This window comes from Acomys minous (assembly GCF_964271855.1).
Source record: "Acomys minous genome assembly, chromosome: 6".
Classification (NCBI taxonomy): domain Eukaryota; kingdom Metazoa; phylum Chordata; class Mammalia; order Rodentia; family Muridae; genus Acomys; species Acomys minous.
The window spans coordinates 75938761-75953645 of record NC_140487.1 but is presented as its reverse complement, the minus strand read 5'-3'; the positions used below and the strand labels follow the sequence as shown (position 1 = coordinate 75953645).

At 46.7% G+C, this 14885-nt stretch overlaps 1 protein-coding gene across 12 annotated transcripts in view; it reads left to right on the top strand.

Annotated features, from left to right (window-relative positions):
* The window catches only part of LOC311600101 (uncharacterized protein), a 170813-nt gene that overhangs the window by 96668 nt on the left and 59260 nt on the right, over positions 1-14885 (top strand). For 7 of the 12 annotated variants that reach the window (XR_014780132.1, XR_014780133.1, XM_084786399.1 and 4 more), the window contains one exon: positions 13421-13478. Coding sequence is in view for 5 of the 12 variants with exons in the window: in XM_084786399.1 (XP_084642525.1) it covers positions 13421-13478 (58 nt within the window). In the remaining 7 variants the exon portion in view is untranslated. The other 5 variants (XR_014780137.1, XR_014780138.1, XR_014780134.1 and 2 more) reach the window with 4 other exon arrangements.

The following is a 14885-nucleotide window of genomic DNA, read 5'->3' as shown; positions in this document are numbered from 1 at the left end:
GCGTCCTGCTTGTGTGTGTTGTTAGACTTCAGCATAGAACCTCCCTGGGGGCAGAAGGTATCACAGCTCTTTGCCTCTTCGTGCGGTTGTGGGAACCAACTGAAGACTTTGACCATCCTAGAACCAACCACAGTGTCCAGGCCTGGCAAGTTGGTCATGTTGCTTTTTAGATAGTATGTCCCTGTCCCTTCTAGTTTCACTTTGGAACTTTGGAAGAGCATCCACAGCCAATGTTCTCAACCTCTAAGCCATCTCTCCAGCCCCTTCTTTTCTTTTCTTTTTTTTCTTTTTTTCTCCCTGAGACAGGTTTCTTTGTGTAGTCTTGGCTATTCTGGATTCGATTTGTAGACCAGGCTGGCCTCGAACTCACAGAGATCCGCTTGCCTCTGCCTCCCCAAGTCCTGGAATTGCAGGCGTGTGCCACCATGCCTGGCCCTGAGTCCACATTTTTAACCACTTGTCTTTGCTGCTTATCTTTTATGTACTGTTTCCTAGATTTCCTTTGGAGGTTTCATGTCTGGCTTTATGAAATGTCTCCGCCAATTCATAATGTCTCACGTTGGGCAACAAATACATACACCTCTGAGCCTTCTGGGGAGCTCTTGGCACATCCATCGGCCGTCATTTCCACAAGGCTCCCCCCTGTAGAAGACATAGAATCTGACCTTCTCTTTTTTCCAGGAACCAGAGAATAAGTCTACATACAAACTTGGAAGAACTAAAACTTCAGCAATGATGTTATCATCCTTGTATGAAGTGCCCTGCCCCCACAGAAACAAAGACATTCCCCTGAGATCTGTCCCCAGTCAGAATGAGTTTGCTAGAAGCCATCCAGCCTCTTGGGAACGGGATCATGAATTTTTTAGATGATTGGCTGGAGTCAAGAGAGTGGTTCAGAGCTTCAGGACAGACCTTCCGGGGATGGTCTGGAAAGAAGCCCGTGACCTTGGCCCGCTTGCCCTGGAAGACCATAACCAGGGCCTTGCACATCACGAGGCGCCTGGCTAATCCTCTAACTCTACCTGTGTTCCTCTGGCTGGGCCCCAAATGACTTTCCCTGGCAAGAACTGCAAGCTGAGAAGAGGATTCACAGAAAGTCAGGAAGACCTTGGGCCAACGCTCTGTGCCCTCACGTTGGTGTCTCATTGTTACACGAAGATTTAGCTCCTGTCTACTTCCTACTAGTAATTCCCAGGGCCTCCGCCCCCTAGAGCTTCTTCCCACAGGGCCCTGGTGTCAGACTTGCTAGAAGGAACAGAAAGCCAATCCTGCTAAGAAATTAGCTGATAACATCTGAGCTAAGGCTTGGCTTCTGCGTGATGCATGAGCATCTTTGCAGCCACAGCAAAACCAGGATGCTTAAAGACCAAAGGAGTGAGCCATCCAGGAGCAGCATCAGGCTCTTTAACATGGGAGGGGTTAGTGCCTTAGTGCTTTGGGGCTGCTATAACGAAACAATGCACACTGGGTGACTTAGAAACTACAAAATGTATCTCTCACTGTTCTGGAGGCTGGAGGTTTAATATCAAGGCATTGGCACGTTCTGTATCTGTTGAGGTCCAGCTTTCTTGTTCACAGACATCCGTCTTCTTTGTTGAGCCCGCACATCGTGGGGAGAGAAGGCATCATTCTGGGACCATTTTATTAAAGGCACTAACCCCTTTCATGAGGGCTCTGGCCTCATAACATAATATTACATCCAAAGGCTGCACTAACTAAGGCCACTGCTTTGGTAATAAGATTTTCAACCTATGAGTGGGAGGAAGAGGTCATATTTATCCATAGCAGCTGCTGTTCTATATTCGTTCTCACATTCTATTTGTTTTGGTTTGGTTTTTCTGGGTTGTATTTGTTTTTGTTTGTTTGTTTTGAACAAGGTCTTGCTATGTACCCTTGGCTGGCCTGCAACTCACTATGTGAACCAGATTGGCCTCAAACTCGTAGAGATCTATCTGACTCTGCCTCCCAAGTGCTTTAATCCCTAGGAATGGAGTTAAAGGTGTGGGCCGTCGTGCCTTGCTCTTCAAATTCTTACAATGTATCTAAAATTGGCCCTGATTGACCAGGCCTACCAGAGACCTAGGATTCAGGACAAAACATCAACTTGGAAGTTGTCTCTTTGCATCTCTGCAATGACTGGCCAGATTCACCCATAACAAGGCTGCAGAGGCGTCCTCTTTAGGCATCAGCCTAGGCGTTTGTCGAGTTGAGCACACCCTAGACCACTAGCCTGCTCATCAAGGCTCCCAGAGGGCCTTCGCCAGGAAAACCCGCTTGCCCTTTGGGGAGGACAGTTTCTCCAGGATGCCGACTTTGAGTTAGTGACCTTTGAACCAGGAAGGAAACAAAGGTGTTTATTAGATCTTGAGGCCAGAGCTCTGGCGAATGAGGCCAGTACCCTTACCAAAAAGGCCTCGGCAGCTGCCCCGCCCCCTCCCCTTTCACCAAACCAGAAGCCAATAAGAAAATGGCTGCCAGGGAAGCAGAGAAAAACACAAAGCACCTTGGGATTTGAGTGGATGGAACAGTCTCTAGGCTCAGGAGAAAGGGGCCATTCTTAGCCTCGGCAAAAGATGGCAGGCTCAGGGCTGTGGCTGTCGCTGTTGTGAGTACGCTTTTGGAATCCTGGAATGGTGACGGGTTTCCGAGAGCACTGTCACTTGCCTGCCCTGCTGCGGTCTTCTGAGGACCAGCCACTAAGGGACACCGTTTACTTCCGGCCCTTTGTGGTTCTTCCTCGACCCCTTGTCTCAAAATATTCTTCTCTTCCCTTCCTCAGTGCCAGACTGCTGGCATCTGCCTCGCGTCCTGTGCAGGCTGCCATGTCTAGCTTTCCCGGGTTTATAATTGCCTCTGGTTAAAGTTTAAATAGATGGGTTTCAGCCCGAGAGAAAAATGTAAACAAGCCGTTCCTGCCGGCTCACGCAGCTGGCTTTCAGGGCTTCTGAATTCTGCACTATGGGAAATTCACTTTGCCTTTCGCTAGCCCAGGGCTTGAGCCTCCGTCACCACCACAGGGTTTTCGGAGCCCTGAGTGCCTCTCAGAAGCCATCGAGGCCATCGAGAGGCTTTTAGAGGACCCGCACTTTCCCTTTTAACTCAATTAAGCCATCAGGATCCTGTTCCCACTCCAGTGAGCGGGTCTGCTGCGCTGAGGTGGGGACAGGGCAGCGCTCTGCCCTGGGCTGACTGCCCAAACAGGAAGGAAAGGAAGGGACTGTCCTTTCCCAGCTGGAATTGTTTTTCTCTGTGGGGGAGGTGGGGTTACATTCGTTGCCCTCGGGGGTTTTGATGAATGACCTCCAGTCAGGAAAATGGGTCCATTCGTGGCTAAGGAGGAAGGAAGATGGCTGTTCTTGGCCGTCTTTCCTCAGAAGTAAGCTGGCCTTTTTGTCGTAAGAGTACTGCCTGACTTCCTATATTTTTCTGCTTTGTGTACTGGAGTCAGGGTGAACTCAGCAATACTTCGGGGTGCTTTAATCAAAGATTTAGCTGGACCGTTGCCTTCTCTGCTCCGATGCCTCCAATAAGTCCTCGATTCTAATTCAGAGGCTTCTGCGGTCTAGCTCCACCCCTCCCGCCCCGCCCACCCCTCCCGCCCCGCCCACCCCGCTTCACCTTCAGCGATCCCAGCCCCAAGCTGAACTCAGCTGAACCGGCTTGAACTCGCCCATCCTGCAATATAACCCATTGCCCGCCTCTGCAGTGTCCCAGCACCTGAGCCGCCTCCAGACGCAGCTCAGAGCCGCCCCCTCTCCCCCCGCCCCACACCCCGTTCCGTGGAGTTTCCATGACTCCCACCAGCTGAGTGGACTCTTCCTCCAGTTCTCCTGCAGCCTTGGCAATCCCTTTTCCCAAACCCTGTTTCATTGTGTCATTCAGCCAGCATGTGGGTGTCAACTTCTCAACCTTGATACCTAGTGTCAGAGAGAAGGATCATTTTCCACCCCTCCCACACCGTCCAGTGTCAGATGTGACCCACAGTGTCCAGTACATATTCACTCTTTGGGGGAGCTGGGGACCCAACTCCGGATCTTATACATGCTAAGTAAGCACCATGCCACCGAGCCACACCTTTTGCCCAATGTTCAGTCTTTGTCTTCCAGCCCCTCTGACAAGCTGTCTGCTTCTTAAAAATAGCTCTTGAAGTTGGGCTTGGTGACACACGCTTGTAACAAACAAAAATCCAAACCCACAGACAAACAAGCGCACAGGAAACAGCTCTCGGGGAGTAACAGAGAGACGAGTTCAAATCTTAGTTCTGCAGTTGTATCGGGACAGTATTGCTTCCTAGTTCTTATCCTTGCAACCCCTACCCTCTGCATGTAGAAAAGGAAGACAACAAAACCATTTATGGTGTTGGTGCAGATTAAACTGGGATCTTTCTTTTTTTAAATTTTATTTTATTAATTTATTCATATTACATCTCAATGGTTATTCCCTCCCTTGTATCCTCCCATTCGTCCCTCCCTCCCATTTTCCCCTTACTCCCCTCCCCTATGACTGTGACTAAGGGGGATTTCCTCTCCCTGTATATGCTTATAGGGTATCAAGTCTCTTCTTGGTAGCCTGCTATCCTTCCTCTGAGTGCCACCAGGTCTCCCCATTCAGGGGATGTGGTCAAATATGAGGCACCAGAGTAGGTGTGAAAGTCAGACCCCACTCTCCACTCAACTGTGGAGAATGTCCTGTCCATTGGCTAGATCTGTAAACTGGGATCTTTCAAATAAAGAATTGAGCCCTTTCCAGTGGCTCTGCCTCACCATGAGGAGCCAGCATCTAGGCTTGTAGTCCTGTTGCCCGAGGGCCCACTGCAGAAGGCAGTTGCAGCTATAACGCACTGCAAACATGGAAGTAGCCTGGCCAAAGTGAGCAGGCCCCAGTCCCATGGATCTGCAGACCCCATAGCAGTCAACTGGCCTGGACAGCAGCCAGGTCCTTGTGAAGGGTGGTGGGCATCTGGCTCAGACTGACGCTATCAGATAGTCCATCTCCAAAGCCATGGTAGCCTGTTACCACAATTAGGTGGGCAAGGCTTGGAAGAAGGAGATCAGAGACAGCCTCATCCAGCATGACAGGACCCTTGGTTCACACACTCAAGCAACTTTCAGCCCCTGGTACCCACGCTCACTACGATAAATCCTACCATAAACCCAGTGTGGGGACCAGCGTTGGCTGTTGTAATAAGCACTGTGGTTTTTTTTTATTAATTTATTCATATTACATCTCAATTGTTAGCCCATCCCTTGTATCCTCCCATTCCTCCCTCCCTCCCACTTCCCCCCTACTCCCCTCCCCTATGTCTGTGACTGAGGGGGACCTCCTCCCCCTGTATATGCTCATAGGGTATCGAGTCTCTTCTTGGTGACCTGTTATCCTTCCTCTGAGTGCCACCAGGCCTCCCCATCCAGGGGACTTGGTCAAATATATTAGTACTGTGGGTTTTAACATGTGAGGGAGGGGGAGGCGGAAAAGGAGGAGGAGGAGGAGGAGGAGGAGGAGGAGGAGGACACAGTTCCCTTTTGCCCTTACCTTCTCTTTCTACCAAAGCCTCTTAAATATTGAAACAGACCCAGAGATACAGAGCTTGTCCATCAAGTTAAAGGCTATTCGAGGCATTTCCGTTCGCCAGCATGATCTTCCTCTGTATGGCCACTTCTTCTGATTGCTCTTACAAAGCTTGGAGAGACTCCTTATTTGTTTCCTTGTGTGTTTTTGAGACAGGGTCTCACTATGTACCCATGGCTATGAGGTCCAGAGTGACCTTGAACTCACAGACTGCCTCTGTTTCCAGAGTACTGGGGGTTAAAGGCATGTACCGTCATGCCTGTCTCCTCTTGTGGGGAGCGTTGGACCTATTTATTAGTCACTACAAGACGTGTGGGGGAGGATGCTGAGGCACCAGGCAGCGCTATGTGTTGCTAAGTTACTCTTACTTTTAGCTCCTGGCGTGAGGTCGGCTCTTTTCTGTCAATCTTAGGAGACAGGCCAATAGGGATACCCTAATCTCTGTCCTTTCACTTCTTCCTGTGAGGGGGTGGAGCATGGGCTCTGCGCCTTCTTCGAGTACATGCTAATACCGTGTAGCAGCTACTAAGATTAAAGTAGCCCACTCTTCAATCTAATGGCTTGTTGACAGAAGGAAGAGGAAATACCTAAGCCAGGATTACAAGAGGCTGAGGCAGAGACAGTGCTGTCCTGGCATAGCTTCAGAGAGTGACCTGTGGCGAGCCTTGAGGAACCAGTGCACATCTGTCAGTAGACAGAAAAAGCTTTCCGGGTAAAGGATCACAAGTCTGCTTTCGTCTGTTCTTCCCATGACAGACAACCTGAAGCCTTGGCCTCTGTCATCTTTAAGCTGTGTGGCCAGCTTCTCCTTGGTCTAAAGTCCCTAAGTCCTCAACATCTGTTCTGATCACAGTCCTGACATTAGGAGCCACTGCTTTCATCCACAGGGCCAGTAAACAGCTGGGGTGGTGAGTGCCCAGTGGTACAGCGGAAGAGTGAAGGCTGTGTGTGTGTGTGTGTGTGTGTGTGTGTGTGTGTGTGTCCCCATTTGGGTGGATGGAGTACTAGCTGTCTGTGTGTAAGTGTTGCCACAGAAGGCAGAACTGGAGCTACAGAAAACAAAGCGGAAGTGAACTGTTCAGGGCAGGGGACTCTGAAACAGTCCCTGACCAAAACAAAAACAGAGCAGGAAGTTGCATCACGGGAGGAAGCCTGCCAGCGTCCTGCTGAAGAGACAGAATGTCACAAGACAAATAAGATGTGTGGGCCTTACTTTGCCCAGGCACACACTGTCACAATACTTTCTTCTTTATAGGGATGTGAAATTATTGAAACCATATTTGGCAAAGCAAACAGAGAGAACACAGGAAAAAACAGAGAAGGGAGATTGCCATTGTTTTCACAGTCACATGCACCATATTTTGTTTTCTTGTATCAGTAACCGATTACAGCTCGGCTCTGTCCCTCCGCGTAAATGTTTCTTTTTTCCGGAAGTTAGAAATATTAAAAACACATTACGACGAGATGGCCTCACTGAGGAACTTTATTAGCACACGCTGAGGAAGTCTAACAAATATATTCTGACGATGGTGATGCGATTGAGTAACATCAGAGCAAGAAAGACAGGTCCCACTCCCACGGGAGTCATTCCAGTTTTCAGTTTAGTTCAAGTAAAAAAAATGCTCCTCTCTTTACTAAAGAGACGGAAATAGCTAATTTTTCTTTTGATTCGATTCTGATAACAACACACATGAAACGCTTCTGCCGTTGGCTTTAGGTGAGACTGTTTTATAAAAGCTTGAAATGGCTTTTGACTGTACTTGGCACCTGGACCTCAGGAAAGTCCTTGGCATATGTAAGCTTATAAATGTAGGCATACCTATTGACGTCCTGTCACCATTCTAGAACTGGAGAGACTTCAGATGATTAGCCCATTTGCCGGTGTCACAAAGAGTTAAAAGTGTGTTGAGAGTTTGGCAGTGAACGAGGCAGGCGAGTTCTGTGGACCTTGGCTACAGTGCAAACAGGGCTTCCACGCTGGGTGCACTTTTAGCATGCGCTCCAGTTGGCCAGAAAGAGGAACTGGAGGAGAGCTTGGGTGGAGAGAGTGGACGGGGACCTGAGTGGACAGGAGGAAGGTGCATCCTCAGGGGCCCCTGCTTTCTCTGCGTGGGGTGGATATGGTGTTGATAGTTATTAAAGGAAGAAATGAATGGGCTGAATAAAGTAGAAAGTGTGCACGAATACCCACCTCAGCGCTTAGGTCTGGCTTCACAGCTGGGTCATGCTGTGCCCACTGCATTGGTGGCCATGTGACATACTTTTATTGTATGTATGTAAGCGCTGTGCAGTGTATGTTCATACCACATGTGTCCTTGGTGCCCTCAGAAACCAGAAGAGAGTGTAGGATCCCTGGAATTGGAGTCACAGACTGTTGTAAGCCAGCAGGTAGGTGCCGGGAACTGAACCCGTGTCCTCTCAAGAGCAGGAAAACAAGCCAGCTGTGCTGGAGGACTCGCAGTGGTTCAACAGTAGTTACAAGCAAATGGTGCTCTTGCGGAGGACCCTTCCCAGCACGCCATGGTGTCTCACAACTACCTGTAAATCCAGCATCAGGAGTGCTACCACCTCTGGACTCTCCGGGCACCTGTACTCTCATGTCCAGTGCTCTTGCCCTACATATATACATGACTTAAAATAAAATAATAAATTTTTAAAAAACTAAGTTGCTAAAATTATGGTTTGGATCGTGTTTGTATGTTTGTTAGATTTTTTTTTTCGTACGTATAAAATCAGTATTACTTTAGGAACACAAAATTATGCATTAGGAAGAAATTGGTTTGCTCAAAATTATTAATTACTCAGGATTTTAATTCATTAAAATGAGTTAATCTAATGTCTTTCTCATTTTAAAGTTACAACTGGGGAGTAGCTGATGAACCGTAAGACACATTTGACTTTTGTGCACTAAGAAGAAACCAGCGATGGCTTAGGAAAGGTGCCATAAGCATCACAGCACAAACCACACAACCAGAATGTTAACTTTTGTCCTAGATGTGCTGCCTGCCATACATCATTTACTTCAGAAAACATGTACAAAGGAGCAACCATTTCCAGAAACTAACCTCAGGGGAAAAGGTGCAGAGGAAAAGGAGGAAGAAAAACTCAAGCCTATTTATTGACTTGTTTTCTCAAGATCTTACTTTTTTGTGAGTGCATAAATGTCCCCACACATTGCCTATTTCTCAACTTCCTGGCTTATGTATCTCAACCTGGATGTCTAGTCAGCCCACTGTATCCATGCATCCTGCATCCTCAGAATCAACCAATAGCGCTGAGGATATTGGAGGGGGTTGCATATACCCTGAACATTCTTTTTTTCCCCTGCCTTAGTATTCCTGGACAGGCTCACATAACAGCAGCCACACGGCATCTATATGGTGTGAGGTATTACACAGCACCTAAAGGGAGTTTAAAGCATGCAGGAAGATGTGCATCGGATGTGTGCACATAGCATGCCATTCTATAGAAGGGACTGGAAGCATCTTCCTGTTTTGGTCTCCAGGGAGATCCTGGAACCAACCCCCTGTGGGTACAGCTACTGCTGTAGATCTAAAGCCTTGCTCCCTAGAAGCTGCAGCAGCTCCCTGGCCCAGCTTAGGTTCCAGGAAGTTCATCTTTTTCTGATGATCTTACCAAGGACTGGGAAAAGAGGTGAACTCAGATGCACTAAGCTCCATTTTACACTGTAAATCTATAGCTCTTTTCTTCAATGACTATCTGGCCATTCTTGAATCTTGCTCTTCTGTGCTGGAGAGCACAGCATCTCCTGTCCCTGGAGAGACAGAGGAACTTTGCTCTTTGCCCAAAATACCTCCCTCTCCCAAAGCAATCTCCCCTCCTCTGAGAAATGCTGTCGTGTCAGGCTGCACTGCCCTTGAACCAGACAAGTTTCTCTGCTTCTTTATCTGTCTAAATAAAGCTAACCTACATTTGCTGTCTAATTCATTCGGATGCTTGCTAGTGCTATTTAAAGTACCCCCTCTAGGCCCCTGAGAAAAACAAGATGCTTTATCGCCTGTAAGGAACTTAAGTTTGCTGGTCATTTAAGGGATTCTAGAACCTTAAGGAGCCATGCAGCCTGCTCCGATGTGGACACGAAGGAGCACTTCTGGTTTTTGGTTCCGCACAGCTTTCATTGATTTGTACAGGGCTGTGAAGAGTTGACAGAAAAAGAAGATGTTGAAAAGTAAGTGTGTGTGTGTGTGTGTGTGTGTGTGTGTGTGTGTGTGTGTGTGTGCACGCGAGTGCATGAGTATCCTTGCCTCCAAGTTTCATGAAATCTAACTTTTCTGAGGGTTAGTCTGTCATTTTTCATTGTGGTTTCTGATGACAGATTGGGTCACTGTGAGTTTATTTACCCCCTTGGGAACAAGTGCAAGTTTAAAGACAGCTGTCATCTCAGTAAACTGCATCTGAGTGTTTGGTTTGCTGCTACCTTCCCTTTCGGCCTTCACGGGCCATTTCATTAGAGAGCCCTGTTTCCTCCATGTCCCAGAAAAGCAAACTGTACAGAGCTTGTCGCAGAACAGACTTCCACTGTGAATTTATAAAAGGCTGGGCTCAGAGGCCTGGGATCTGCATTTGTTTCTTCAGATGCGGAATCTCTGGGGTCTGGTGGCTTGCCTCGTGGGAGGGCAAGCCAGTGCGGGCTCGATTGTCTTCGCCATTAGTGCCCTGCTGCTACCGTCAGCTCAAGCTTGTTATCAGCATCCACTTATTCAGCCAGGATGCTGTGACGTCCATTGCAGAGAGTGAGTCAGAAGCCACAAGCTAACAGGTCTATTCCTTTCCTCTGTCACCTAGGAAACCAACTCATCATCCACAGGAAATGCAGGCCCCGATGGGGAGTGTGCCCAGATCAGGTTAGAAAGCTGGCAATGAGCTTTTTCAAAGGAGGTCAAATAATTACGTGCAGAATCTTGGTCTGAGGTGGGAAGTGGATCCAACCTCAGAAGCATGGATGAGCAAGGGGGTGCTATCCATCAGAAACAGCAAGAGAAATTAATCAGCTAAAAGCAAGATGTCTGCTTTATAAGAACTGGATGAAGGGCAGGAAATATATAGGCATGCTCCCATGCCCCCAGCGAACAGCACTTTTTTACCGAGTAGCTGAGGGTCTTTGGGAGTGGGTATGCTTACACTGTGTGTAAAGTGAGAAAAGACTGGCAATGCGCTCAGCTAGGCTTTCTGTAGTTTGAAATCCCACTGTGTGGTCATTATTCCTTTAATCTAGGAAGTGTGGGCAATAAAATCCCCAGAACCAGGAGCCATACACTGATTCCCCTGAGCCTTGTCAGTGTCAGCTGGTGCTGTGTTTTTCTTGACTCTATACAGGCATCCATCGTCTCTACTATATATTTCTGCTCACTCATAGTACTCCGACGTCAGTGGGTACCAGTTTAGCATAGCTGAGAAAAACTACCTGTTGTTTTTCAAGCTGTTTGATAAGCTAGTTGTTTCCAGGCAGATTTACACTCCCATTGCTTTGTGGGTAAGAGATCCTACATCAGAGCTCATGCATTCTCCCAGAATTTCCTGTTCTACACACAAAGGATTTTTAAGTAGGAAATAAAATGTAGCAACTGTGTGTCCCAGCCACGTCATTTTTTGATGCAAGAAAGGTAGAGTGACTTGTCTAAAATTGCATAGTGAAGTGGGTGTGGGCAGGGCCGTCTCCTTGAGACAGAAAGAAGAGCTAGCAAGTGAGCTGGCAGTCTCAGATGGATCTCCAGGCGACATGGACGCCTCTAAGACTGTTTAAAATTAGTGAGCTGCTTTGATTAATGTATGCAGTCCTAGTTGAGAGGGACAAGTGGTCCGTCATGGGCTGGACAGTGATCCCAAAGAGTATGATGCTCCCACCATGAACAGGGAACTGTGACAGTCCCGAGTGTGTCTAATGGAGGAGAAAATCAGTCCTAAGAGTTCCGGTCATGGCAATCTTAGAAGAAGAATCGAAGAGCATAAGACTATTTAGCCTGGAGCCCAGAGGACTTATTATGGGAGAGGTCGGCGGAGGCGTTGTCACAGAGCTGAAGGGCTGTCTTGAAGACAGACTACTTAGATTTATTTTGTGTGCCTGAAAAGACAATAAGAAAGTCATAGAGTGGTAGAGTTTAGCTTCATGTGAGTAATTTTCTAATATGTCAAGCTGATGAAGTATGACTGATAAAGAAAAAAAAAAGAAAAGAAAAGCAATGGGGTGATATCAAAGTAAGTGATATGGCGATGAATGAGTTCACCGTCCCTGCAGGAGGCCCTGTGTCTGTTCACTCCTCCAAAGGCTGTGGAGGATTCACTGAACAATTGATGCCCGCCGTTTGCTCTGAGCACTAAGGTGTGAACACAAATGATAGTCACTTCCTGCAAGGATTTCATAGTCCAGTGGAAGTCTCTTGGGGGTGGGTCGGGGGGGATCCCAGAAATCTAGAATTCCAAGAAGAGACTCACACAGACCGAAGGGTGGACCAAATGTGCCTCGTGTTTGCTGTCTGTGTTAATGAGGACAATACTAGTTGCTGCAGTCTACCTAAAATGAAAATAAAAATAAAAATAAAAAAGATCTCATGGCGCAAACATATGGGAAGGCTTTCTTACCCTTCAACATCCAAAATGTGTAATACTGTTTCTAGCAGCAGTTCAAATACCCCAGGCTTTCTATCTTAGGATTCTGCCATCCTCAGTGCACAGCCCACAGTCTCTGTAGGCATCACCCAGCTGCTGGCAAGTGGGAGGGAAGGGGAGCATGGTGTAGTGGGTTATAGGTTTGGACTGGGCCTAGAAGTGGTGCTAGTGTCCTCTGCTCATATTTAGCTGCTGGAATTTGATCGTGTGTTCACACCCAGCCAAGAGGAAACTTAAAATACAACCTTGGTTTTGGTAGTAGCTCAGTGGCAGAGTGTGCCCTCAAGGCTCTGAGGTTGATCCTCAACAGCCGCAGCAGCAGCAACACACACACACACACACACACACACACACGACCAGGTAGGCAGCACAATATATTCCCCAGCATAAAATGAAAGCAGATTTTGATGCCTGAGTGACAAATCCTTTACAGTAGCCCATTCTGAGACTCCCAGACTATGACATAAGCAAGATAAGATTTGGGGGGAGGGGCTGGGTTCTCCATTTTATCCATTTGTTTTCTTTATATTATGTTCAGGTATCTTTCTTGGTTGATTATTGCAACTCTTACATATTTGTGGTATACATCATATTTTGGTACATGTATACAGTGTGGAAAGGTAAGTCACATTAGTTAACACACACACACACACACACACACACACACACACACACATATATTCCTTCACATAATTATATTTTTCAGTAGTGAGACAAGATTTTTTTGAAATATTCCTGTTAAGGGCGGTGTCATTATGTCCCGTGTACACACTGTGTCTTCCCATGGGAGGTCTGCTACTCAGGATGTATTCAGGGAGGTGCATTTTACTTTGGTTTTTGGTGGTGTTGACTGAATATAGGAGCTAGCACATACTTTTTTTTAAAAAAAGGTCTATGATGGAGTGGCATCTCTAGCCCTCAAGATGGATTACAAGTTGAAAAGAAGTAAGGTAGAAAATGCAGCAAACTTCATGTGCGAACAGGGAAATGCTGTCCGTTTGTATTTGTTTGCATATACGGAACACAGGAGAGATATGCAGGAAACCATGGCGACCAGGATGAGGGCGGGGGGGGGGGGGCATGGCGGCATCACTGGGAACGAAGCCTCGTGTGTTCATTTAAATATTTTCTTCTTGCCTATTTATAAAAATGCATAATTAAGCACATCTCATTCTGTTGCGGAAGAGCGTTCCACTGACTGACCTCTTTTTGTTTTCGAATGAAGAGGAGCCAGGAGTAGAGATGCTGAGGAAGGTGAGCTGCAGCTACGTCCTGAGGCTGAGGTAAGAATCGTGTCGAATGTGGAGCCGTTCTTGTTTTAACAAGTCTGTACTTGGCTAATTAGAGCTTTCAATAGAAAGAAAAAAAACCCCCGTTAGAGCAACGACCTGGCTTTATGAGGGATCCTCTGAAAGTTTCTGAGTGCTTTTATATTAAACATCTTTGTTGATTTTCACAACAATCTTGCCTTAGCTTTCCTCCATTGTAACAAAACACCTAAGACAATTAACTTATAAAGAGAGAAGGTTTATTTTGGCTCATTGCTGTCTTTGTGCCTGTGGCAAGACAGCACTCTGTGGTAGGAGTGAGTGGCAGGGCAGAACTTTCCACCTCATGTTCAGGAAGCAAATACAAAGAGAGGCAGAAGGTCCCACAATGTCTTCTGAGGGCACGCCCTCAGTGACCCAAGAGTCTCCCACTGAACCTTGTCTGGTAAGGAGTTTACTGTCTTGCACTAGCACTCCTTTGGAAACCAATCTTTTTTTTTTTTAATTTAACTTTTTATTGATTCTTGTGAGTTTCGCATCTCTCCCCTTAATCCTTCCCATCTTTCCATCCCTTCATCTCCGCCCTTTGCTCTTGTAACCTCCTCTCCAAAAAGAAAATTTAAAAACAAGACTTAAAAAGTAAACAGAACATAACAAAGCATAAAAGCCGTCCTCGTGGGTGCTGGGGTGTGTCCCACAGCGCGCCCTTTGTCCAAACATCTTTATTTGTGAAAGCTCATTGCAGTGAGTCATTGCAACGAGTCTGGGTCGAGGCCTCTGGCTTCTGCTGCTGTGGCATCAACCTGGACCCTCACCTGGACCCCTCTCCGGTGTCCTGCTGTCGCCCGGTGTCGTGGAGATCCTTCAGCTTTCAGTCTGCAAAACTGGCACCAATTTTAACATTTAGACATTTGGGGCTTCAGTCAGTGTGTGAACTATAGCACTATAGAACTATAGAACTCTAGTAACTATTAAAACTAAAACCCGTTTCTTAAAAATTGAAGATATTTTCAAGGCCAGGATATGAGCTTGTCTACAGATTCTTACTAGGCTTATTAACAAACGCTTTTTATTTCTGGATGGCTTCATCACTAAAAGAACGGTATAAAGATGCTTGGTGCTGCACAGCACTTCCCCATATGTTTCCTCACTAAGTCTTTCCATCAGCCATGCATTTTAATTGGAATTGGTATTACCTTAGCTTTAGAGAGGAAAGACAGAGGTGACCACTGCATATAAAGTAACAAGACCCACAAAAAACCGGGATGTAAGCCTATTTGATTGTTACTGTCATTAGTAGAAACACACATATGTCAACAGAAAAATTGGCCAAGGATATAAGTAAAATGAAATAAAATAAAATAAAAAGAGACAATAGTGACAATCCAATAAACTTTCAGAAACAATTTGTTTGTTTTGTTT